Source organism: Vipera berus, assembly GCF_964194415.1.
Source record: "Vipera berus genome assembly, chromosome: 4".
Lineage (NCBI taxonomy): Eukaryota > Metazoa > Chordata > Lepidosauria > Squamata > Viperidae > Vipera > Vipera berus.
The window spans coordinates 109,585,947-109,612,793 of record NC_138206.1 but is presented as its reverse complement, the minus strand read 5'-3'; the positions used below and the strand labels follow the sequence as shown (position 1 = coordinate 109,612,793).

General features: G+C 43.6%; 1 protein-coding gene across 1 annotated transcript in view; it reads right to left on the bottom strand.

Moving 5' to 3' along the window:
- Positions 1-21,519, bottom strand: part of MYCBP2 (MYC binding protein 2) — a 141,309-nt gene extending 119,790 nt beyond the window's left edge. Inside the window, exons 1-5 of the mRNA XM_081326766.1 lie at positions 21,270-21,519; positions 8,046-8,121; positions 3,611-3,826; positions 3,352-3,505; positions 1,505-1,701 (exon numbers count right to left, since the gene is read on the bottom strand). Coding sequence (XP_081182892.1) covers positions 1,505-1,701; positions 3,352-3,505; positions 3,611-3,826; positions 8,046-8,121; positions 21,270-21,421 — 795 coding nt within the window. The 5' untranslated portion in view covers positions 21,422-21,519. The remainder of the gene's footprint in view (positions 1-1,504; positions 1,702-3,351; positions 3,506-3,610; positions 3,827-8,045; positions 8,122-21,269) is intronic.
- Between the last annotated feature and the right edge of the window lie 5,328 nt (positions 21,520-26,847).

The window sequence follows — 26,847 nt, the reverse complement described above, 5'->3', positions numbered from 1 at the left end:
CGCAAGTGTGGTTAAATTCATATATTCATTCCTAAATATGTTCCAGGTAGTCCCCCCTTTGGCAACTGAAATCTGTTCCAGATCAGGGGACACCAAGTGAACCACATGATTGAGAGAAAGAGGGGGGGGGAAGGCAAAGATGCTTTGGTGTTGGCCCTCTCATCCAGGTAAAGTTCTCTTGTGCAGCAATGCTGGCCAAGAGTCTATCATTTATCTAGCAAGAGTGCAGAGAAGAGCAACAAGGATGATTAGGGGACTGGAGGCTAAAACATATAAGGAACGGCTGCTGAAATTGGGTATGTCTAGTTTAACAAAGAGAAGAACGAGGGGGGACATGACAGCAGCGTTCCAATATCTCAGGGGCTGCCCCAAAGAAGAAGGAGTCAAGCTATTCTCCAAAGCGCCTGAAGGCAGGACAAGAAGCAACGGATGGAAACTAATCAAGGAGAGAAGCAAACTAGAACTAAGGAGAAACTTCCTGACAGTGAGAACAATTAACTAGTGGAACAACCTGCCTCCAGAAGCTGTGAATGCTCCAACACTGGAAGTTTTTAAGAAGAGACTGGACAGCCATTTGTCTGAAATGGTATAGGGTTCCTGCCTGAGCAGGGGGTTGGACTAGATGACCTCCAAGGTCCGTTCCAACTATTATTATTATTATTATTATTATTATTATTATTATTATTATTATTATTATTATTATTATTATTATTATTATTATTATTATTATTATATTTTACCACAAATGCATTTGTGAATAGTCACTATCTGAGGCAGTTGCTAAGCAAGGACTATCTGTATATACCAGAGGTAGGCAACCTTGGCTCTTTTATGATTCGTGGACTTCAACTCCCAGAATTCCTGAGCCAGCATGGCTCGGCTTGGAAACCTCTCCCTTTCCCCTCAGCATGGCTGGCTCAGGAATTCTGGGAGTTGAAGTCCACAAGTCATAAAAGAGCCATGGTTGCCTACCTCTGGTATATACCAAACATATCCTCCCAGTTCAGGTGATTAAATTGCTGGTGAAATTTAGGATCAATGTCAATCAAATGGAACACAAGTTTGGAACCTGCTTTATGACTCCTTACCCCTCACCCTCTTTATCTCCCACTTTCACTAAATTACTTCACAAGCCTCCTTAGTTACGAAGGAGCTGTCCTCAGCACCAGGGACTAGCTGCATTTTTCTATGCATTTAGACGAGCCGAGTTCGGCCCCCAAATACTAGTAAGACCTCTTCAGCAGCGATTTAGACTTTTTTTGTTTTTGTTTTACTCCTAATTATTTCCCAACAAGATGTTAGCCGTTTAAAAAAAGAAGTCAAATTCACAAAAGTGGCAAAAATCCAAACAGGTCACTGTCTCTTTTTTCCCCTCTCGGTCATTTCTGATGCAATCTTTGGCACTACTGCCGCCTCCAGAACTTTTAGACTTGGGGGGGGGGGAAACAAGAGCGGGTTTCTTAAGAGGGCCATTCATGCACTTAGGTGAGGCTGAATACAAGACCTGGATGGTCTGACAAGCATGACTCCCGTTGTTGGTCAGGATAGCGGAGATGGCCTGAAGCGTCCGTCCAGTCTCTCCCCAGGCAGCGACAAGGCTGAAGAGGCAAGCGCAGGAAAGGGCGGTCAAGGACTGGCCAGGGCTGTCGTTCATCCCACTGCTCCGAACTGTGATTTCTAGCAGGAGCTGGAACAGAGACTCTGGAGACAGAAGAAAAGGTCGCTTGTACACACAGTAGGGAGGACGGAAGCACGCAGGCACCGCGGCAAAACACAAGGAAAGTCATTTCCACGTCGCAATCTTGCGGTGGCCTAGCACGCTGGGCAAAATATCCACGAACTGCAGGGAGGACCGAGGTTCCTTTTGCAGATATAAATTTAGGCTACTCGTGGAGATGGGCAAAAGCTCTAACCGTCGGGTGTTCTTCAGTCGTGCCATCCCCACCTAAAAAAAACACCCACTAAGAAAGAGGTGGCACTCCAGGGGTTGCTCTGTACCAGCCTGCTACCGGCCCTGCAGAAAAGGCAGGGACAACCCCTTTTACAAGAAGGCAAGAGGCTGGAATTACGCCTGCCAAATTTATTGCTACAAAAACAAACGGAACAAAACAAACCAAGAAACAGGAGCTTTAAGAAACAGGAACTTAATCAAGCGGTTGCCTTCAGCAAACCAGCCCTCCCACACATTCCCCTTATATAGAGTTCAGGGCGTGGCTTCTCTCTGCCTCCTTCCGAGGAGCCCCATTGCCTTCCTCTGTTTACTCCTAATTGACTGCCTCCTGCGTCGGGCGTCCTTGAACAGGGCCAGCTGTGGGTCATCTTCATCCACACTGTCAGGCTCACACAGCTGGGTCTCCGTGGTGACCAAGTGGGAGGGGCCTGGCTGAGGGCTTTCATCAGCAAGATCTTCAACCCCCTCAGCAAGGTCTTCAACACCCCCCTCCTCCTCTGAGTCGTCCGACCCAACTGCCGAACCCACAGGCTGACCCTGAATCACAACAGGGGTAAAGGTAGGCAGGAGGTATTATCTGCCCTCGCATGTATAAGCCAGCTCTTCACAGCACAGTCCACATCCAGTTGCTTGCTTGCTTGCTCTTTTGGTTGTGTCGAGAAGCAGCTGCAACCTATGCAAAACCTTTACACACAGGTAGTCCTCGACTTACAACAGTTCATTTAGTGACCGTTCAAAGTTTACAACGGCACTGATAAAAGTGATCGTTGTTTCCCCCCCCCCCACATTTACGACCGCTGCAGCCTCCTGGGGTCACGTGATCCCCCTTTTTGCAGCCTTCTGAACTCAATTAGTTGAGTTTTAATTGGGGTTTTAACTGGGGTTTTACATGTTGCAGGGACTTAGTTTAATCTTTTTTAAATTGGTCTTAATTTTTGTATTAATGTTTTAAAAATTATACCCTGTAAACCGCCCTGAGTCCTTCGGGAAAGGGCGGTATATAAATTCAATAAATTAAATTAAATTAAATTAAATTAACAACCGTGTGACTAATCTGACAACTGCAGCGATTCACTTGACCATGGAGTGAGGACAGGAGGGTCGTAAAATGGGGCAACGCTCCCTTGACAACTGTCTCACTTGGCCGCAGAAATGTTGGGCTCCGTTGTGGACACAAGTTGAGGACGGCCCGCGTCTGTTTAAGCGGTCTTTGTCCTTGCAAAGAATTTGACAGGATTCTCAAAAGAGCAAAGGCCAGATTCTTGTCAGCAAAGGACGCTGAGGGAGGGGAGCTCCAGCCTCAAGCAGGAATACAGTAATAAAGCAAGATAAGTGCCAGGCACAGTTTAAATAGTCACTCCCTTATTTTACTGGCTTTGAGCAAATGCAGGAGACTTTACCTAGAACTTCAGGAGGTTCCGACTGGAGGCCTTCTGGTTGCTGGCCCTGAAGAACATTGAGAAGAGCCTGCAAACTTCTCAGACAGAGCGACGGGTGAGAAAACCTGGTCTCTTTAATTAGTTCGAACACTTCACATAATCCAACTTCTATTATCTAAAAAAAAAAACAGAAAGCAGGAGGTGCCCCTTAGCCAGGAACGCTTTTGAGTTCTGTCCTGCAGAACCACTTTCCAAGGCAAAAACGCCCGAGATTTCTTACCTTTGGAAGCTTCACAGGAGGCTCTTTGGCTTCTTCCTCCTCATCGCTGTCCGAATCCCCGCTCTGCACGGTATTTTTGGAGGCCGAGGCCACGGAGCTTTCCTTTTTTTGCCACTCCAAAACACAATGCCGCACGTTGCAGTAGACGTTGAAAGCCGAAGGGTTGCTGTGAAGCTTGATATCTGGTATGGATACCATACTATCAAGACTTTCACTCTGGGAAAAGAAGAGATTTGTTCTTCTTGCAATCCGCTGGGAAAAGGTCTGTATCTTACGTTACAGAGGCGTTGGTCGAAAGCTTATTCTCCTCCCTACTTTAATATAAGGGATAGATTGGGAGTCAATTTTCCTTTCTAATTCAACGAAAAACAAGAAAGCGGGAGTGTGTTCAAAGCCCAGACTGGCAATGCTTACAGTGCAAATACAAAAAAGGAATTCTTTAAAATCCAGCATTGCTCTTGGTGGGATCCTGTGAGAAGCCATGATTAAGCCAACTTTTTTCTTGAGCGTTTCTGCAGCTATATGACTGACCAATCAACCGATGCAAAGACCTTAACGCTCCAATATGCACTAAGCAGATGCCAATTTCTGCAGAAGCAGGGCTCCAAAATAGTTTGTCTTTTAAAGGTCACTTCCAATGAAGAGCCAAAGGATGGCCACCTGCATTTCCCACCACTTTCACTGCTGTCCCACAGCGCACAACTGCAACAATGCATGCCTTGAAATGGCCACGTGCGTTGCTTTAAATTCAGTGTCCCTGCTGCAATTATTACAATATAGATAAAGGTAGAGCACGAAATAGCAAGACAGATGCAGCTTCTGAACACTTTGACATAAGAAGCACCAATTATTTGCAGCTAGGTAGCACGTCTTCATTCTACATATTTTACATTATACGGTGGAATACAGAAATGCTAACTCAGAGATTAAGGCAAAAATCAGGAAATCCTTAAATTTCACTTCTAACATGAACCAAGGCAGTGGTTCTCAGCTTGTGGTCTGGGGATCCCCGGGCGGGGGGGGGGGCTGCAATGTCACCACAGAGGGTCTGCAAAGGCTTAAAGAAAAGTTATGATTTAAATCTTGAATTAAGTTTTGGGAGTCCGTGGCCACAAAAGGTATTTTAAGGGGGCCCGTGGCGAAGAAAAGGCTGAGAACCACTGAACGAAGGGATTGTAGGCTTCACCATCCTCCTTAGCCTCTACTATCTGTAAGAATTAAAGACTGACATGAAGACTGCAAGGCTACTGTAAGAATAGCTACGGAACAAAATAGCTTCAAAATAAACCCCTCTGAAGTATTGCGCAATCCCAGAATAGTGTTAACACTACTCATATACCCTGAATGTCTCTGCAGTCCCCACTGTACCACCAGCACAAGTAGCTCTGAAATGAAGGGGCCTGTTATGTACCAGCCTGCTACCGGCCCTGCACAAAAGGCAGGGACAACCCCTTTACAACCGGCAAGAGGCTGGAATTACGCCTGCCAAATTTATAGCTACAAAAACAAACAAGACACGAACCAAGAAACAGGAGCTTTAAGAAACATGAACTATCTGAGCGGTTGCCTTCAGCAAACCAGCCCTCCCACACATTCCCCTTATATAGAGTTCAGGGCGTGGCTTCTCTCTGCCTCCTTCCGAGGAGCCCCATTGCCTTCCTCTGTTTACTCCTAATTGACTGCCTCCTGCGTCGGGCGTCCTTGAACAGGGCCAGCTGTGGGTCATCTTCATCCACGCTGTCAGGCTCACACAGCTGGGTCTCCGTGGTGACCAAGTGGGAGGGGCCTGGCTGAGGGCTCTCATCAGCAAGATCTTCAACCCCCTCAGCAAGGTCTTCAACACCCCCATCCTCCTCTGAGTCGTCCGACCCAACTGCCGAACCCACAGGCTGACCCTGAATCACAACAGGGCCAGCAACTGCGTGTTATTCGGGCCACTATTCTACAAAGGGTAGAGCAGGGGGTCTTCAAACGTGGCCCTTTTATGACTTGTGGAGTTCAACTCCCAGAATTCTGGGAGTTGAAGCCCACAAGTCATAAAAGGGCCACGTTTGAAGACCCCTGCGGCAGAGTCATCAAGAACAATGGGCCAGACATTTCAAAAGGGGAAAAAAACACTCTGAAAAAATTATGGATATGTAGTAACGAAGATGGATTACTGCCTTGTCGTGGCGAAGGGGCTTGTGTTAATTCAATGAAGCTATGAGCTATGCCGTGCAGGGCCACCCAAGACGGAAAGGTCATAGCAGAGAGTTCTGACAAAACGTGATCCACTGGAGAAGGAAATGGCAACCCACTCCAGTATCTTTGCCATGAAAACCCCATGGACAGTACCAAAAGGACCTCCTGGAGGAATGTTGTTCATGGGGTCGCGATGGGTCGGACACGACTTCGCAACTAACAACAACAACAACAAGTAAAGAAGATTACTTTTGTAAAAAAGAAATATCACATGTGGGCTTTTTTTTTTAAATTTGGAGACGATAGCTATCATTCTCAGCCTAGTAAAATGTCATCCTAGCTTGTTCCAGGGGTTATATGCTTGGACCCTCACCACTTTCTGAGCGTAAGTGATTGCAGCACTCCTTTTAATGGATTATTTAAAAGTCTCCAGTCCTTTAAGGAGTCCGATAAAGAACACCTCCTCTCTTCTACTGCTCCTCCACAGACTTCACCACTTTCAGACTTCATTCCAGAACACTTGGAATCAGCCTGCTTTGACCTTGCATTGCACCAAACATTCTAGGATGAAACTCTTGGAATATTAGAATAGTAGGAGATTCTGCAAAGGGCCTCTTAAGCACACATGGGAGTCGTGGTGGAGCAATGGTTAGATTTTAGATTTAGATTTTATTAGATTTATATACCGCCCTTTCCCGAAGGACTCAGGGCGGTTTACAGGGCATTTTAAAATCATATCAATATAAAATACAAAGTTAAAAGAGAATTAAAAGATTAAATTATCCCTGAAAATAAAACCCCAGTTAAAATTCTCAGCCTGGGTCAGAGAGCGTAGGTCAGGGGCAGTCCTGAGCTCCATGGGCAGCTGGTTCCAGAGGGCAGGCGCACCCACAGAAAAGGCCCTCTCCCTGGGTGTTATCCGCCGGCAATCTTTTACCGGCGGCACCCTGAGAAGACCCTCCCTCTGCGAGCACACTGGACGAAGGGAACTTGATGCTGGTTAGAATGCAGTATTGCAGGAAAAACTCTGCTCACAGCCTGGCGTTTGATCCTGACCAGCTCAAGGTTTACTCAGCCTTCCATCCTTCCGAGGTCGGTAAAATGAGGACCCAGATTATTGGGGGCAATGTGCTGACTCAATAAACCACATACATACATACATACATACATACATACATACATACATATATATAGAGAGAAATATGTATATATGTAGATATATATGTTAAATGTTTGTTAAGTATTTAGATTACCTTGCTAGGCCCCAAACATGGGACAAATCTTATTTCCTGTTTCAGCCTAACCCAAGGCCATCAACAGGCAGTAGTCACAGCAGTGACAGCTCATATTTGTGTAAATTTTTTTGGTTTTGCTAACAAAGAATTAAAGGGAGACTGATATGCATTTCAAACTTATTTGTTCTCATCAGTCAGCCATACCCTTCTGAGATTCGAACCTGGGCCGATTGCACCTTAGGCAATTGTTCTAACCTTTAGGCCACTGGCTCTTTCTCGCTTTGTTAGCTGAGAAGCAAGGGAGATATGTGTTAAATGTTTGTTAAGTATTTAGATTACTTTGCTAGGCCCCAAACATGGGACAAATCTTAGGTATATATGTATATACATATGTATATATGTGTTATATACGTGTATGAGTTGATATATACTTTTTTTTAGAGCAAGCAACAGAATTTCATTTTTAATGTGTGCCAGTATGTTCACAGTAAAAATGAAAATAAAGGCTATCTTATCTTATCTTATCTTACCTTACCTTACCTATATTAATCTATGCTATTTCTAGTAGGGGTCCCAAGAAGCCCCGTTTCAAAAAGATAAAAAAACCTGCAAGATTCTGTGAGATAGGAAATCAAAATCTTGTGAGGATCAGTGTTCTCATGATGTCTCAGCCTTTTTTTCTCTCCACCCATCCTCTCTCTCAAGTGTATTTGTAATTACGATATCTCCGCTATCAAATAAGTAACTTGTATTTACTTTTAAGTGTTTTAAATGCCCAAGAGGGGGAGATCCACAAGCAGCACAATGGCCACAGGCAACACGTCTTACAGGGGTTACATGTTATCTATAAAACTTGATGATTCACATAAAGGAAGAAGTTGGGAATTGCTACATTAGCAATTATAGAATTCCAACGTGAAGTGTAGCAAATATTTTGGATTCCATCAAATGATTGATATACTTTTTAATTCCTTCCCGAAATACAAATAGAGAAACAAATAGGAAACAAAAAAATGTACCTTGTTCCGTGCTCTCATTTTCAATTTACTTTTTTGCTTCCGTTTTAGCTTTTTCTTGTTCAGCAGTTTTTTGCACCTATTAAAAAGAAAGTTAAATACACATTATTTCACTTGAAAACCACCCCACAAGAGCTCATTGGATTTAATGGCTTCCAGAGCCCAGCAATATCATGAACCAAATTCAAAGCTCTCCATCTCCAACCGATTTCCACGTCCAGGGCCCAATTCACATATACATTAATTCTTCCATAGCAAAGCAGTAAATCTGATCCAGCGTTCTACGATGCAGTCATTTTTTCTACATCTCTGGGATTATGAGAAGATCTCTTATGCCCTTGGCCTTTCCTTCAGAGATAATGCCCTTGACATTATACTGTAGGCTAACATAAAATTACCTCTGCCTTACATCACCATTGTGCAAAAGCTGATGGCCTTACATCACCATTGTGCAAAAGCTGGTGGCTTTCAGCATAAACTAGATCCATGTATTGGAAGTTTCTCAGGATTTCATTTTTGGCATCCTTGAGAAATCAGCCAAGGATGTTAATCTAGAATGCTGATTTATGGACACTTATCTCCATTTGCACGCTGATGGAAGTCTAAACAAGTGTGCACAGTTTCCTTCATCTTTTGTCACTGTACCGTACTTTAGAAAACTTGGGTTTCACCTTTTAGCAGTTGCAGTGTCCAGAAATATCATGAAATGTACACAACTACTTTCAGTGCACACAGGAACTGTACAGTAACGTACAACTTCCCACTCTTGAGACCTCATAAGCAGAATCATAGCCACTTTTGTTCATTCCTTTATATGTTACTATACCCATTTAATATTATGTCTTAACCAGCTCAGTTTTAACAACAATAAAGTCAGCATTTCAGAATCTTAGTAAGCTATTTTATAAGAATAAATTGTATTTTGTAAATAAATTGTATTGACTCAGAAACAGAACTTGTTAAAGATTGTATGATAAAATGGGCCCAAAACATTCAAGAAGTTATTACAATGGACACGTGGGAAAAGATCTGGGTGAGGAACGTAAAATTTACACAAGCTCAAAACTTAAGAGAGAACTTTTATAAAATGTTTTATAGATGGCATCTAGATCCTAAAAAGCTTGCAAGTATGTATCCGAATTATCAGCCCAAGTGCTGGAGGTGTGGCGATGAAGATGCAACATATTTTCACATATGGTGGACTTGTAAAAAGGTTAAGGCCTTTTGGATAAAAATTTGGTGGAACATGCAGAAGATTTGCAAGCAAAGGATAAAGTTTTGCCCGCAATTTTTTTTGTTAGGTATAATTACAGATGCTGCGGTTGTGGACACTAAGTTGATGTTGAATTTAACTACGGCAGCAAGACTCTTAATAGGTCAATATTGGAAGAAGGAGGAACTGCCGACTATAGAAGAATGGACTTTAAAGGTTTCTGACCTGGCAGAGATGGCAAAGATTTCGGCTTATTTGAAAGATCACTCGCAAGAACGTTACATTATGGAGTGGAGAAAATGGATTGAGTATATCCAGAACAAATATGGGACTAAAAAGTTTCATGTAGCATTTGAATAAGTCTTCCTTTCTTTTCTTTTTTCTTTTTTTATATTTAATAGTAATAGTGTTTGTAGTTATCCTATATGAGCTAGAGAGTGATAGATTTTAGAGTTTATGGTTGTTAGCATTTGGATGTTTATGAGTGTTTTTTTTTTGTTTTTATACCCTGTACTTAGCTCTGGGAAGTGGGGGGGTAGGGGTAGGGAGGGATGGGTATGGGAGGGGGAGGGGGGACTGTTAAAGATAAAATGTATGTTAAAACTTTTTAATTAAAAAAAAAGAATAAATTGTATTTTTTATTTATCAGTTAGGTAACACTGCATTTTTATACACTTTTATACCCTTGGATTTCTTTTGTATTTTTAAAAATTCATTTATTTTTGTTGTTGTTCGCACTGTGCTATGCTTCATTTGTAATCTTACTGTTTTTTTCTTCCTTCCTTAATTCCTGTCATTAAACTACACTTAACTCTCATTACTGACTACAAACATCAATTTTTATCCTGGTCTTGCCAACTTTTTCAATTTGAATTTGTCTGAAATGGTATAGATTCTCATAATTGAGCAAGGGGTTGGACTAGAAGACCTCCAAGGTCCCTTTCCAACTCTGTTATTTTGTTAGTTAACCTAAAGTCAACTGTATGCTTAAAACCCATGATACTTCCCATCATTCCAGAAACAGCCATCCTTCTGCGTGGGCTGTTTCTTGCTTTAAAAAAAATGCTTGGACACAATAGCTAGGTGCTAATTAGAGGTATGAATTTACAGTTCTTTAAAGGGATATATTTTAGCAGAACAAGAAAATATGTTTATATACTCTACCCTTATACATTAAGTGGTTGATTGCATTTGCAGGTATTCAAATATAAACAGTAAAGAACTCATTTCTACTGCTAAGCTTGTAAGCCACCCTGAGTCTTCGGAGAAGGGCGGGATATAAATGGAATTAAAATAAAAAAAATAAAAATAAAAATTTCTGCCAATGTAGAAAAGAGGACATTCATTTTCCCTTTTTCTCGTACTGATCACTTTAGGATTCAATGTCATGTCACTACAATTTAGCCAATAGTTTGGCAGTGTACCCTCAAGTCATTCTTGTCTCCCATATTAACAGTCTTAAAGAACAACGGACAGACATAGGCCACAGCAATTGTCCTGATGACTGTTATAACAGTTGCTTAGATTTCATTAAATGCTAATGAAATTTAAATATATTTGTCTATTTAAAATATCTTGCTGGAATTAAAAACCAATCACGTATTCTTTCCCATGTGTTCCTATCTTATAGGACAATGTACGGGCAGTGGTTAGAATCCGGTATTGCAGGTGAATTCTGCCCACAGCTGGGAGTTCGATCCTGACCAGCTCAAAGTTGACTCAGCCTTCTATCCTTCTGAGATTAGTAAAATGAATAATAAAAAAACCCTGCTGATTAAACTCAGGAGATAAGGTAATAAAGAAGAGTTTGCAGGCATTAAGAGAAGAGGTGGATGGACCTGCTTTGGCTAATACAGTACTTTGGTTCAAGAAGAGGCCCTTTTCTTCAGGGCTCCTGAGTAGTTCTTCTTTCAGAAGTGATTGTGGGGAGAAAGAGAAAAAATAAATAGACAAAAATGTTATGATTTTTTCCCTTTAATTGGTTGCATTGTACTATTGTAAAACATAATTAGCATATTTGATTATTTGAAGACAATGGTATTCATATAGCATTGAATAATAATAATAATAATAATAATAATAATAAGAAGAAGAAGAAGAAGAAGAAGAAGAAGAAGAAGAAGAAGAAGAAGAAGAAGAAGAAGAAGAAGAAGGAGAAGAAGAAGAAGAAGAAGAAGTTGGAAGGGACCTTGGAGATCATCTAGTCCAATCCCCTGCTCAGGCAGGAAACCCTATACCATTTCAGGTAAATGGCTGTCCAGTCTCTTCTTAAAAACTTCCAGTGTTGGAGCATGATTCACACTTTAATGTTTAAACTTTAAATATAAAGAAATGGTTTATATCATCTATAAAATCTAAAATATCAGTGGCGATAAACACTATTTACATTTTGCAACCAAAGTTAGATGCAGCATTAATAAACAACTGCAAAATACAACAAACTGTTATACAACAAAGTATTCATCTTGAGCTTAATACTTAAGTCTCCAGATACTGTTATTTATTATTGTTTGTGCTTATTAATGAAACAAAGAAGGAAAACAAAATAAACAAAAAATTTTTAAAAAAAAAACTTATTTGATTTCTAAATAGGATTATGTCTAATAAAAAGAGATGTGATTTCATTTCAAATTTAGTTTCCAAAATTTTCTTTCCGGTACTTTTGAGTTTTTAGCACATCCACCACATTTTATCACGGAGTAAAATTTTCTTTTCTGTTTCATGGTCTTTCCATTGTTTATAATGGTACATGATTTATCTACCTTGGAAATTATCAGTGTATCATCAATACTGAGTTATGTCCCATCTCTAAAACATACTGTACCTTTTTATATTTATGCCCTAACAGATGGTATTGGCTTAGTGTAAGCATTTGATTAATAAATTACAAATCCCTAGTCTGTGGCACAACAATGTCTCCAAAGCATCTCTTAAATCAGGGGTAGGCAACTTTGGCTCTTTTATGACTCGTGGACTTCAACTCCCAGAATTCCTGAGCCAGCCATGCTGAGGGGAAAGGGAGAAGTTTCCATGCTGAGCCATGCTGGCTCAGGAATTCTGGGAGTTGAAGTCCACGAGTCATAAAAGAGCCAAGGTTGCCTACCCGTCTTAAATTGTCCCCATACTGAGAAGCCTGAATAAATGGAATCCAGCTTTCATCTTCCCAAAGAGCCTCCCTTGTGGGGCCCATTTATAGGAAGGCAGGACCATGAAAAACCAAGGTTTGGCTTTAGAATTCCACCAAGGATCCTTAGGAAGGTGGATTTAGCCCCTCATTAATGTCATCTTTGTGCCTAGATCCAGTTCAAGATGGTGCTGTGTTTTACTGAGCACAGCCAACAATCCATCTTCCCAAAGAGGCTGGCTTTCACTTATCCTCACATTCCAGAAAACTAGCTCCATGAATGCAGAAGAAGGGGCCAAATGTCCTTCTGGAGTTTATCTGGTAAGAAATTCCTGGTGGCTGCTGTTCTCGGAGAGGTTCCGTTTGCTTCCTCATTACTTATGTTTCTAGGGGACTTTCAACCATCAGCTAAATCCATTTTTCAAACTCCAGTTTTCCAACAATAGTGTCTGCACTGAACCTATGGAAATGCACATAACCAATCAATGGCAGCCAAGACAGATTCCCCTCAACTCTTAGTGTCACCCAGTGGTTGGTTGACTATTTTCAAGGCGAGGGGGGGGGAAGTAAAATTGGTAAATTAAATGAAAGAAAACAGAGGGAAAAATGGTTGGTGAAAGAAAAAAAATGTTAAGTTAGTCGTGTCCGACCCATCACGACCCCATGGACGTTCCTCCAGGCCTTCCTGTCCTCTACCATCTTCTGGAGTCCATTTAGGCTCATGCCTACTGCTTCAGTGACTCCATCCAGCCACCTCATTCTCTGTCGTCCCCTTCTTCTCTTGCCCTCAACCTTTCCCACCATTAAGCTCTTCTCCAGTGAGTCCTTCCTTCTCATTAGGTGGCCAAAGTATTTGAGTTTTAGCTTCAGGATCTGGCCTTCTAAAGAGCAGTCAGGGTTGATCTCCTCTAGGACTGACCGGTTTGATCGCCTTGCAGTCCAAGGGACTCGCAGGAGTCTTCTCCAGCAGCATAGTTCAAAGGCCTCAATTCTTTGGCGCTCAACCTTTCTTGTGGTCCAACTTTCACTGCCATACATTGCAACTGGGAAGACCATAGCCTTGACTATACACACTTTTGTTGGCAGGGTGATGTCTCTGCTTTTTAGTGTGCTGTCTAGATTTGCTATGGCTTTCCTCCCCAGCAGCAAGCTTTAATTTCTTGGCTGCACTCCCCATCTGCGGTGATCTTGGAGCCCAGGAAAATAAAATCTGTCACTACCTCCATTTCTTCCCCATCTATTTGCCAGGAATTGAGAGGGCCGGATGCCATGATCTTGGTTTTCTTAATGAAAAAAATAGTCAATCCTAAAGGAAATCAACTCTGACTGTCCTTTGGAAGGACAGATACTGACGCTGAAGCTCAAATATTTGGGCCACCAAATGAGAAGAGAGGGCTCATTGGAAGAAAAGACCCTGAGGTTGGGAATGATGGAAGGCAAAAAGAGAAGGGGACGACAGAGGATGAAATGGTTAGATGGGGTCCTCAACTGAATGAAGATGAATTTGGACAAACTCCAGGAGACAGGGGAGGACAGGAGGGCCTGGCATATTTTGTGGTCCATAGTGCTATCAAGAGTCAGACACAACTTAGCCACTGAGCAACAACAACGATGCATGCCAGCCAGATTTTTCCTGCGCTTGATAATGTTAGATGAAGGGAAACATTTTCACAATACTTGTTTACCCAGACCCCCTTTAGCTCATTGACAGCCACTCACCCTTTTATTATCAGGCTGACCAGCTTTCTTGCAAATAAAATAGAATAGAATAATAACTTTATTGTCACTAATCGGCATACATTAAAAGGAAATTTCGTTGCCTACAGCTCTCAAAGAGTCACCACTTCCGATATACACTACATAAACATGACAGAAATAAAATACATACATACATACAGAATTATGCATATACCCACATATATTATATGACAGAATGTAGAAGATTCTGAGGGGGGCTAAGGCAACTATTCAGTTTTCATTAAAATAAATGTAAAAGGTTTGAAAGTATACCTTGCGTTAGAGGCAGGGGGTAGGCAACCTCAGCTCTTTTAGGATTCGTGGACTTCAACTCCCAGAATTCCTGAGCCAGCCATGCTGAGGGGAAAGGGAGAGGTTTCCAAGCTGAGCCATGCTGGCTCAGGAATTCTGGGAGTTGAAGTCCACGAGTCATAAAAGAGCCAAGGTTGCCTACCCCTGCCTTAGGGCAATGCAACAGGAGCAGCCCCTTCTTTCAGAGGGTGTATGAAGGTGCTACTGAGAGAAGTTGCTATTTGCAGAAGGCATCCAGAAGACAAGCTGGACTATCACGGGTTCCTTCTGCTCTCCAGACATGCTAAAAACATGATGGGGAGGGGGGGGACGAGCACAGAGATTTTCTCTCAGGATTACCCCATCTCAGAAGAGGGTCTTTCCTCTCTGGGAAGTATAAAGGAGGGGGGGGGGCAAAGGGATGCTCTGGATAATTCACCAAGTTGCCCACTAAAAGTCTCTGCTTTAACCAAGGCGGTATCAACGTTTTTAGGCAACCTTTTATAAACACGGCTGCAATTGCTAGGTACACTTTGCACATACATTTTGTCAACCTTCCTGGGTAAACCCCAGACAGGAAATGCAAATAGGTGAGATAACTCTACTTCACTGTAAGGTTACATAAACAGAATCTTGGCAAGCCTGAAAGTACCCAACTTTCATGCCGCCATTTTTAAGCACCTGATCAATCAAAGCAGGTCCTCCCTAGGTTTCCTTCTCTGACTGCTGCGCTACTGGGGGGGGCTCCCCCCCTTGTCTGACCATTTCCTCTCTTCCCCTGTCTTTCAAGGTCATTCTCACATTGTATAAAGTTTCAGATTTTTCACACCCTCAGGGGATTTAAGGAAGAAGTGGCAGAAAGCAGCTGAAGTTCTTTCTTTTTTTTTTTAATCTGAAGGATGGGTGGTAAATTCCTCTAAAGAGGAACAGCCTGATGCTGGCTGGGGGAAGAATCCATGGTCCACAGCTGAGCTAAATGGTGCTTCTCTTACCTTAGTATCTGCTAGGGTGGCAGAAGACACCCTGCTGTGCAAAGCTCACAAAAGACCAAGCAGATTAAGTCAGGCTTAGTTCATGCCATAGGGATGCTAAAACTGTAGAATCACTTCCTGAATGGGTTTAACCCATTCAGAAAAAATAAAAGTTAGAAAACAGGAGGAGGAAGGAATATTATGCGCGCTTGCTGCCTTGGGTGAAGTTATAAAAGTGGGATTAAAAAAAATAATAATAAACTCCCTGTGCCATCTTTTCCATGAATTTCACTCTTCTGACAACTTCTGAAGAAGCCAGAGGTCTCAGGGACTAGAACCTTGTTAGAAGTCAAAAGGAAGAGACAGCCCTCTTTGCCAGGTAAAATACTTTAAATTCATTTCCCATCCTTAGCAGGCAGTTGCCATGGAGAGGAGAGTTCGCATCCCATCTTCACGATTCATAAGATAAATAAGAATTTCAGCATTTCCTTCAGAACTTTTGTCATTCCAATTCAGGGTCTATTCGGAAAACTTCACCTTTTCTACCAACTATACTTTTTTTTCTTTCTTTCTCTTTGATATTAAAGAGGCCCTGATTACTTCCTTGGAGTACAGGTCAAATCCACAGCCAGCCATGGGGCTCAATTGGTGGACTACCAGAGCTCTTGTCCTAATCTTTCTCATGAGTGAGATGCTAAAACAGTTACAAGGGGAAAGCAGTATAAGGAGTACAGTCCATGCAGGCTCTTGGAGGAACGACGGGAAACAAATATACATAAATGGATAAATAACCAGTTCTTTTCTCTTTCACAGCTACAAAGAGGAGATCTTCCCATGCTAATTTATGCAGGGAGCATTCCTCAAATCAGATGCTTCTCAACTTGCAGAAGGTAACAAGTGGTGAGACAAAAGGATGCGTTTCTCTCTTCTTTTCTTATATGATTCTAACTGTGTGGGGGGTGAAGAATGGGATGCCAAACTATACATTTAACATCATAGTGTCCGTCCCTTATTAGCAATCACAATGAAGTAAATCATTAAAAATGCTTATATATATATATATATATATATATATATATATATATATATATATATATATATATATATATATATCCCGAGTGCCGCGTAGCAGAGTGAGCGCGTTACTCGTCCCAGCTTCTGCCAACCTAGCAGTTCGAAAGCACGTAAAAATGCAAGCAGAAAAATAGGGACCACTGCGGTGGGAAGGTAACAGCGTTCCGTGCGCCTTTGGCGTCTACTCATGCCGGCCACATGACCACGGAGACGTCCTCGGACAAGCGCTGGCTCTTCGGCTTTGAAACGGAGATGAGCACCGGCCCCTAGAGTCGGAAACGACTAGCATGCATGTGCGGGGGAACCTTTACCTTTACATATATATATATATATACATACACAAAGCACCTTTATAAATTATTGTACTTGCACAAAATTTTACTAAATAAATTCCTTCCAAAGAACACACAGTTAACGTCTGCAGTAGTAAATTTCAAAATTACGTACTGGGGAGAGAGGGGTGGGGTTGATTAAAACCCAGAGAACTATACTTGCTAGCTTTTTATAGACTTAGCCACCGCAAACGGAGGCAGAGTATGTGCAAATATCCATAGTACTTGTAATATTTAGGCACAATATTTCACTATAAAATAATTCATTGCATTGAGATATTTGTAACTTTCAGAAGAATTTTTAAGTGGATTGGAAGAAAAATACCCAGAATAGTTTGAAATCTGGATTTTTGAATAGGTCTTGTTTCTCAAATTCATTCCTGCCTGTATTCATTCTTTACAACTTTAAGATGCTAAAAGATTTTTTTCCATAATATAACAGTTGCTGTGGAAGAAACTGATGTAAAGTGTAAACCCACGTGGGCATTCCATAAAACTAGTCCCTGAAATGTTAGTCTGTGATATAGATGTGTATTTACAAAGCATACTTCTTAAAAAGCTAAATCTGATAGAAACTGATCTGCAAGCAGATGCTGCAACGCTCCTGTTTTTATTTGGGAACATCACTCAATTTAGCGAGGCTCATATTGCATAAGTTATGCTTAGAATTGTTGTAAAAAAAGGCCAATATATATATATATATATATATATATATATATATATATATATATATATATATATATATATATATATATATATATATATATATATATATATATATATATGTATATATATACACACCGGTATATATATATGTATATATTTAAAATAGATAGGGTTAACTTGAGTGTAAGTGACTTCTCAGAGCCAAGAAAAGAGAATGCAAAATATCACAGGACTAGAATATCTGCATGAATATGGGAAATGAGTGGCAAAGGGCCCAAGAAGATAGAAGATTTCCTATCTTACTACATTCATGGATAAACGAAGTACCAAGATATATATAATGAACAGAAATCTTGACTCCAAAATCCTATGCTGATTCCCCCATTTTTCCCCAAAACATCTGTTCAACAAGACTGTGAGACTAAATTATAGGATGTGAAGGATGAACATCAATTCTGACTGAAACACATAAAATAACGAGTAGAAAATACTTAGCCCAATATCATTTACAAGTTAAAATGCTGCCTTTGCAAGATCTTCCCCGTTTTCTACAATGTGGGTGAGGTCATTGCTAACCCAGAAGACAAAATACAGTCACCTCCAAGAATGTTTACATTTTAATTGCTTAGCTCCTTTAAAAAGAGATTCCATTAACATAATTACAAATGGTTTGAACTACTTTGATCAGCAAATCTCTCAGAACGTGCAACCATATATACTTCAAGCAGCCAATGCACGTTATTTATTTCTTGCCCTTACATGTCATCAACTCTCATAGATTCATGATAGCATACAAAAGTCCATAATCAAACAGCTACTCAGAATCAGTTTAAACATCTGTAGTAACCGTAATTAAAATATGCTAATTCTCCACAATATGTTGCTGATCCGGGCATTTGAAGATATCTGATGTCTGCAACATTTGGAAAAAAAAATATTCATCTCTGCCTTCTTCCTAATCTTGGTAAATCATAGTAGGAGAATTTTTCAACTGAATAACAAAGTAAAAACACTTTCAAGTAAGCATCTTTTGAAACATAATAAAAAGTAATTGCTGACAAATGCAAAATGATTCTAAAGAAAATCAAGTTAACAGAGCACCCACATTTCTGCACTGACAAACAACTGGTATATTAATCCTTTGGGCATAAGTTTTATGTGGGTTTGCAATTTTAGTTTATGATGATAATTATTTATTTTATTCCATTTGAATGGCTTGCCACTCATCATCATCATTCATAACATCATTCACTTGCCATACTAAAAACCTTATTATGGTGACATGGCTAATTTGGGGGCATGCAACTTAGTGGGTCAAACAATGCCTCCCTTGCATATTTTCATGACAACCGAAGCTTAAATCATAAGCACGAAATGGCTACTGAGAGTCTGAATAGAAAGCTCCTAGCAGGAAAAAAAAAGCAATTGCATCAGGATGATGCTATCACCTTTTCTTTGTGCATCAGTCCAATTTAAAGAACGAAGTTTACTACTTTCGACAACTCAGCTGTCACATCTATTCCGCAGAAGAGGACGTAGTAAAATTATAGTAAAGAGAGAGAACAATTAGGGGTCCTTGGTGCTCTCCGAACTTGGTTGTTTTCTTGCAGACGTTTCATTACCCAAATTAGGTAACCGCATCAGTGCAACAGAGCAATTCACAAGAACGTCTTGGGTATACCCACACATTTATCCCCCCCCCGCCTTTCCTTCCCGACTCAAAATGCGGTCGGTAAACAGGACAGCAAAGGTGTCCATCGTGGAAACTAGAAACAGACCCGGGAATGGCAAAGAGCTCGGGGTACCCAAATGGCTCCCCAACGGAGGTGACAGGGATGAGCTGCAGCAGCAGCAGCAGCGCAGGCAAGGAGACAGCTGTGAAATTCTTGCACGGGACCCCAGAGGGGCCCGGAAAAGCACCACCGAGGGACGCTCCTCTCCACCCAGGATGCTCACTGACCCCTCAGAAGGAAATGAAGAAGAGGGAGGAGGGGGGAAGGAAAAAAAAGAGGGGAGATGGGGAGGAGGGAAGAGGAGGGAAAGGGAGGAGGAGGAAGGGAGGGGGAGAGGAGGAGAGGGGGGAGGAGGAAGGGGGAGAGATGGGGAGGATGGAAAGGGAGGGAAAGGGAGGAGGAGGAGGAAGAGGAGGGGGGGAGAAGGAGGGGAGGGGAAGAAGAGAGGGGAGGGGAAGAGGAGAGGGGGGAAGGGGAAGAGAAAGGAGGGGAGATGGGGAGGAGGGAAAGGGAGGAGGAAGAGGAGAGGGGGAGAAGGAGGGGAAGGGAAGAGGAGGGGGGAAGAGGAAGGGGAGGGAGGGGAAGAGGAGAGGGGAGGGGAAGAGGAGAGGGGGAAGGAGGGGAGATGGGGTGGATGGAAAATGAGGGAAAGGGAGGAGGAAGAGGAGAGGGGGAGAAGGAGGGGAGGGGAAGAGGAGGGGGGAGGAGGAAGAGGAGGGAGGGGGAGAGGAGAGGGGGGAAGGGGAAGAGAAAGGAGGGGAGATGGGGAGGAGGGAAAGGGAGGAGGAAGAGGAGAGGGGGAGAAGGAGGGGAAGGGAAGAGGAGGGGGGAAGAGGAAGGGGAGGGAGGGGAGAGAGGGGAAGAGGAGAGGGGAGGGGAAGAGGAGAGGGGGAAGGAGGGGAGATGGGGTGGATGGAAAATGAGGGAAAGGGAGGAGGAAGAGGAGAGGGGGAGAAGGAGGGGAGGGGAAGAGGAGGGGGAGGAGGAGGGGAGGGGAAGAGGAAGGGGGAGGAGGAAGAGGAGGGAGGGGGAGAGGAGAGGGGAGGGGAAGAGGAGAGAGGGGAGGGGGAAGGAGGGGAGATGGGGTGGATGGAAAAGGAGGGAAAGGGAAGAGGAGGAAGAGGAGAGGGGGAGAAGGAGGGGAGGGGAAGAGGAGGGGGGAGGAGGAAGAGGAGGGAGGGGAGGGGGGAAGAGGAGAGGGGAGAGGAAGAGGAGAGAGTGGAGGGGGAAGGAGGGGAGATGGGGTGGATGGAAAAGGAGAAAGGGGAGGGGGGAGAAGAAGGGGAGGGAGGAGAAGGAGGGGAGGGGAAGAGGAGAGGAGGAAGATGGGGTGAATGGAAAAGGAGGGAAAGGGAGGAGGAGGAGGAGGGGGAGAAGGAGGGGAGGGGAAGAAGAGAGGGGAGGGGAGGAGGAAGGAGGGGAGATGGGGAGGATGGAAAAGGAGAGGAAGGGAGGAGGAAGAGGAGGGGGGAGGAGGGGAGGGGAAGAGGAGAGGAGGAAGATGGGGTGAATGGAAAAGGAGGGAAAGGGAGGAGGAGGAGGAGGAGGAGGAGGAGGAGGAAGAGGAGAGGAGGAAGGAGGGGAGATGGGGAGGATGGAAAAGGAGAGGAAGGGAGGAGGAAGAGGAGGGGGGAGGAGGGGAGGGGAAGAGGAGAGGAGGAAGATGGGGTGAATGGAAAAGGAGGGAAAGGGAGGAGGAGGAGGAGGAGGAGGAGGAGGAGGAGAGGGGGAGAAGGAGGGGAGGGGAGGAGGAAGAGGAGAGGAGGAAGGAGGGGAGATGGGGAGGATGGAAAAGGAGAGGGGGAGAAGGAGGGGAGGGGAAGAGGCGAAAGGGGGGGCGGGAAGAACGAGGGGGGGCCCGCCAGAGGCCTTTCTACTCCGGGCCCTTGAGCCCCTCGCGGAAGAGCTGCGGCTCCTCAGAAGGGGAAAGCCGCGTCTCAGCCCAGGGGCGTCTCCACCGGGGCTGCTGCACGGCTGGCACCGGGACCCTCGGAGCAACCGGCGAGGCGAGGCGGGCCAGCCCAACAAGCGCTTCCTCCGGCCTCTCCGCCCTCAGCGACCCTCCCGCCGCCCCCCCCCCGCCTACCTGCCGGCCAGGTGCGCGGCCTGCTCGCGCTCGCTCAGCGCCGCCGCCGTGTAAATGCGCCGGTAGCGCTCCGCCAGCGCGGCGCCCGACAGCAGCAGCAGTTGCTCGCGGCCCGGAGGGCCCGCCGCCGCCGCGCTTTCGCCGGGACCCATGGCCGCCTTCGCCCAGGCGCTCCTCCGCCCGGCCCGGCCCGGCCCCGTCTCGCTCGGCCACCGCCCGGAAGGCCCCGCGCCGGCGGCGATGACAGGCAGCCGCGGCCCGTCAAGGGGGGAGGGGGGAAGGGAGGAGTCGGCTGCTCTGCGACTGCGCGGAGGGGGACGCCCCGCCCACGTGACCTTTGGAGGGCGGGGCGCGGCGGTTGCCATGGCCGCGGAGGCCGCGGAGCTTCGGCGAGGCCACGGGAGAGGTTTCTCGGCCCGCCGAGGGGTTTCTCTCCGCTCCCCGGACGAGTCTCGGCGCCCTTTGCGGAAGGCGAGGCCCGGCAGCGCCTCTTCTTAGCGACCCCCGTCCCGGGTGCGGTCGAGGCGAGCGGCTCTTCTGCCCGGCCGGCCATCTGGGTCCGTCCGGAGCCTCGCCGACCCCACCGTGAAAACCCCCCGTTAGGAACGGAGCCTAGTCGAGCAGCTCCTTCCTTAGGCAGCCGGGCCTCCTTCGGCCGGGCCCGGTGGAGTTCCTGTCGCACTGGGGGGGGGGGGAAGGAATAAAATACCAGGTAGTCCTCGACTTACGACCACAACTGAGCCCCAAATTTATTTATTTATTCGGTTTATATACCGCCCTATTCCCAAAGGACTCAGGGCGGTTTACAAGGCAAAATTTAAAAACAATCCAATATAAAATTAAAATAAAATTAAATTAAGTCTAGCCGCAAAAATTAAATCACAATTTAAAAACATTAAACCCCTCAGTCCAGACCAGATAGCTCAAAGAGCCAGGTTTTTAGGTCCCGGCTACGTGAGTTTTCTCCTATTTTACGGCCATGCTTGCCACGGTTGTTAAATGAATCACAACAGTTAATAACAGGGTTGTTAAGTCAATCTGGCTCTTCCCCCATTGACTTTTTTGTTTGTGAGAAGGTTGCAAAAAGGGGATCACGTGACCTGGGGACGTTGCAACCGTCATAAATCCGACTTGTTTGCCAAGCGTTTGCATTTTGATCAGGTGACCGTGGGGATGCCGCAATGGTTGCAAGTTGTGGAAAAACCCATCATAAACATGAGTCCGTTGCCCAGCATCTAAATTTTGATCAGGTGACCATGGGGAGGCTGCAGTGGTTGTAAAAAAAAAACATCGTAAGTCACATTTTTCAGTGCCATTGTAACCTTGGAACAGTCACTAAATGGAACTGTTGTAAGTCGAGGACTACCTGTACGTTTTCCATGTGCCTGCAGTGGCCACCACCCCAAGGCCCCTTCCAGAAGCCTCAGAGAGGGGGTTGAAGAGCTGGCCTCACACGACCTGAGAAAGAGCTGCCACGGTCGCGGAAGTTCCCCCTGTATCCTTTCCTTTCTCAAGTTTTTGTTTATTTCATATATAAAATAGAAAGAAAAATAGAAATTAGAAATTAGAAGGAAGAGGGGGGGAAAGAAAATGTGAGATGCAAACAAAAGACGTTGATTTCCGACTCTCTTTAGCACAGTACAAGAACACTCCAGCCTCAACTTTTTGCTGTTACGCATTAGTATATAACTACCCATTTCTCTAACGATAAATCTATCTAATTGACAAGACCAGAGTCAAAATTTCCTCTTTCTTTTCATCATAAACACAAAATCTCCTTTTCTCATAACCGCCCCTTTCTTCCATACCTGGGCCTGAGACCATGGAAATGTTGCTTCCCCCTCCTCATGTAAAGACTCAGAGTTATGAGTAACTGCCAGATTTACTGTTAAGAACAGCAGCTTGATCTGACATATAACAGTTGCTCCTTGACCTGACATGTTGAATGATCACAGAGCCAATTATTTAGCATGCAGTGCATAATTACCCATAATATACACAGGTAATCCACTAAACTTACTTCATTTAGTGACCATTCAAAGTTACAGTGACACTGAGAAAAGTGACTTAAGGCCATCTCTCACACGACCGTTGCAGCATCCCCGTGGCCAGGTGATTTATATTCAGATGCTTGACAGCTGGTTTTTTTAATTTTTGACAGTTGCAATGTCCTGAGGTCACGTGATCCCCTTTTGCGACCTTCTGACACGCTAAGTCAATGGGGAAGCCAAATTCACTTAACAACCCTGTTACTAACTTAAGAATTGCAGTGATTGGCTTAACCAATGTGACAAGAAAAGTCATAAAATGGGGCAAAGCTCAATATATTTCTCACTTAGCCACTTAAATTTTGGGCTCCCTTCTGGTCGTAAGTTGAGGACTGTTTGTACTGTTAACATAAAGCCAGTCTGGTGCACCTTGGAGGAATACAAATTTAGTTGGATGGAAAGCTATAGAATTTGTTTCATTCTGTTATAAAAATGGTTGGGATTATGGCATTGCAAATACACAAAAAGGGTTACAGCCTTGTTACTGCATTTCCAGCCATTTTTAGAGAGGGAAGGGTAAGTGGCAGATTTATTGTTAAGACCAGCGTCTTAATGTGAAATAACAGTTGCTCCTCACCTGACATGTTGCATGTTCACAAAGCCAATTATTCAGCATATAGTGCAAAATACCATATAATATACTGTTAATATAAAGACAGTTCAGTGTGCTTTGGGGCAATACGAATTTAGTAATAGTTAAATTTCTGATTGAAAAAAAAACAGTTTGGAAGGAAAGCTATAGAATTTGTTACACTGTATTATAAAAATTGTTCTGGTTATATAGCATTGCAAATAGGCAAAAGTGATACAGCCTTGTTACTGCTTTTCCAGCCATTTTTAGAGAGTGAAGGATCTACTTTAGCAATTGGTGCTTACACAACTTTTTCTAATGCGATATTCACTGTAAATTTAATAATTTTCCTCTACTGGAATTCCTACAGTTGTTTGTCAAATGCTTTATTTAAGCTCACCATCTGTTTAATGTGTTTCTGAGAAGAAAATGTCATCTTATTAGTAACTATATCTCTCCGTTGTCAAAATTTCTTTACTGGCTTCATTAAAAATACATCTTTATTATAGAAACAAGAGGCAGTGAATACGAACTAGTTCTTTGGGGAAACCTTTTTTTAAAAGTATAGGTCAGGGTTGGTATATTTTATCTCATTTCCAGGATCTACCACTAGAACTATATTGTCCATGCATATCCAAGACGCAAACTGAATTGCTGCAAGCATCACAGCTCAACCAGCTGTGTGTTCCAGATAATTGGGGGTAAAAAAGGAAGGGGGAGTAAATACAGTGATCTAAAAAAAAGCCTGTGGACCTTCCCCTCCCAAAGATGTGCAGTGTTGGGCAAGTGGACTCCTCACCCTTCATGGTTTTGAGGAATGAGGGACAAAGGACTGTATCAGCCAGTACCTAAGAAGGATTGTGGTGTGTTATTTATTCATTTAAAACATTTGTATAGCTGGCTTAGAGCACAACTCTGGGCAGCTCACAACAACAATAAAACCATAAAAGTCATAACAACCCAGTGCCCTAGTCTTTTTCCTAGAATGCCTCAGTAATGCCTCAGGCAAAGCCAATATTTTGGGCATCCCAGAAGGTTACCAGGGTGAGGGTCTACCCAATCTCAGGGGAGACAACAATGAATGAATGAACCTTTATTGTCAATCTCATGTATACACTGAGATTGGCTGAGCCTCCCATCGTGCCCCCCCCCCCACTCACAGTGACAACAAACAAGAGTGTTCCATAGTGTTCCATCTGTAGAAATGTCAGGAAAGGAATGTGGACCGTAGCTATTCTTTCCAACGGATAGGGCAAATCCCTTTGGCAGTCCTGCAAATAAACCTGGCCTCATGCTATGTAGGGCTTTAAAGGTGATAACCAGTGCAGAAATTGTGAACTAGTGCAGCTTGTGCAATAGTGTTGTGGGCAAGCTGAGGGACACCCAACATTGTTTGTGTGCCACGTTCTGGACCAGTTCCAGGTAGTCCTCAACTTACAATAGTTCACTTAATAAACATTCAAAGTTAGAACGGTCCTAGAAAAGGTGATTTATGGACATTTTTCACACTTATAACCATTACAGCATCCCCCCATGGTCACATGATCAAAATTCAGATGTTTATGATTGTTGCAGTGTGATCCTCTTTTGCAATCTTCTGACAAGCAAAGCCAATGGGGAAGCCAGATTCACTTAAACTGTATTGCTAACTTTAACAACTGCAGTGATTAACAACAGTGCAAGACAGGTTTTAAAATGGGGCAGAACTCACTTAACAAATGTCTCATTTAGCAACAGGAATTTTGCACTCAGTTGTGGTTGTTAAGTCAAGGACTACCTGTATAAAATTAGGGTGACCTTCAAAGGCACCCTATATAGAGCATGTGGGGTTAGAATTAGGGCTGTCTAAAATTGGATCTCAAAAGGAAACTCTTGATGTTGGTTTGGAGGCCAGACTTCTTGGGGGGCTTAAGCCTAACCCTGGATGACGTATTTATTTATTTATTTATTTTATTTATTATTGGGACTTATATGCCGCCCTATCTCCGGAAGGACTCAAGGCGGCTAACAACAATAACATACAATAAATACAGAAGTTAAGATAAAATTAAAGGCCTCTGTACAATAAAGACTTCCTCTTTCAGTGGGGCTTCCATGCAATTTGCCCTAGGATATATAGGGAGACAGGCTGCAAACATTCACTCACTAAGCATAATGACACTCCAAATTTAACTGTCATGTTGGTTTTTTCCACCAGACCTCATCGGGGCCCTCCAGGAGTGTAGTAGGGTGAGCGTGTGCAGGTGAGATGGTGGTATATGATGGTGAGAGGGCAAAGTACAGGTAGTCCTCGACTTATGACCATGATTGTGCCCCACATTTCTGTTGTTGAGACATTAAGTGAATTTTGCCCCATTTTGCCTTTCCTGCCTCAGTTGTTACGTGAATTACTGCATTTCTGAAGTTAGTAGCCAGGTTAAGTGAATCTGCTTTCCCCATTGATTTTGCTAGTGAGAAGGTTGCACAAGGGGATCACATGACTTTGGGACACATACATACATATATATGTATGTATAAACATATATGTATTTATATGTGTGTGTATATATACACATACATGTTTATATATACAAATATGTATATGGATCCTTGGTTTTTCGGGTTTTTCCCCGCGTAGAACTAAAGGGGAAAAACCCGAAAAACCAAGGATCCACATACAGGCACCCGCGAAAACCTCAGAAAACAAATATGTATATACATACATACATAATATATGTATAGTTGTTAGTTGCAAAGCCCATGGACAACGTTCCTCCAGGCCTTCCTGTCCTCTACCATCTTCTGGAGTCCATTTAAGCTCACGACTCCTGCTTCAGTGACTCCATCCAGCCACCTCATTCTCTGTCGTCCCCTTCTTCTCTTGCCCTCAATCTTTCCCAGCATTAGGCTCTTCTCCAGTGAGTCCTTCCTTCTCATTAGGTGGCCAAAGTATTTGAGTTTTAGCTTCAGGATCTGGCCT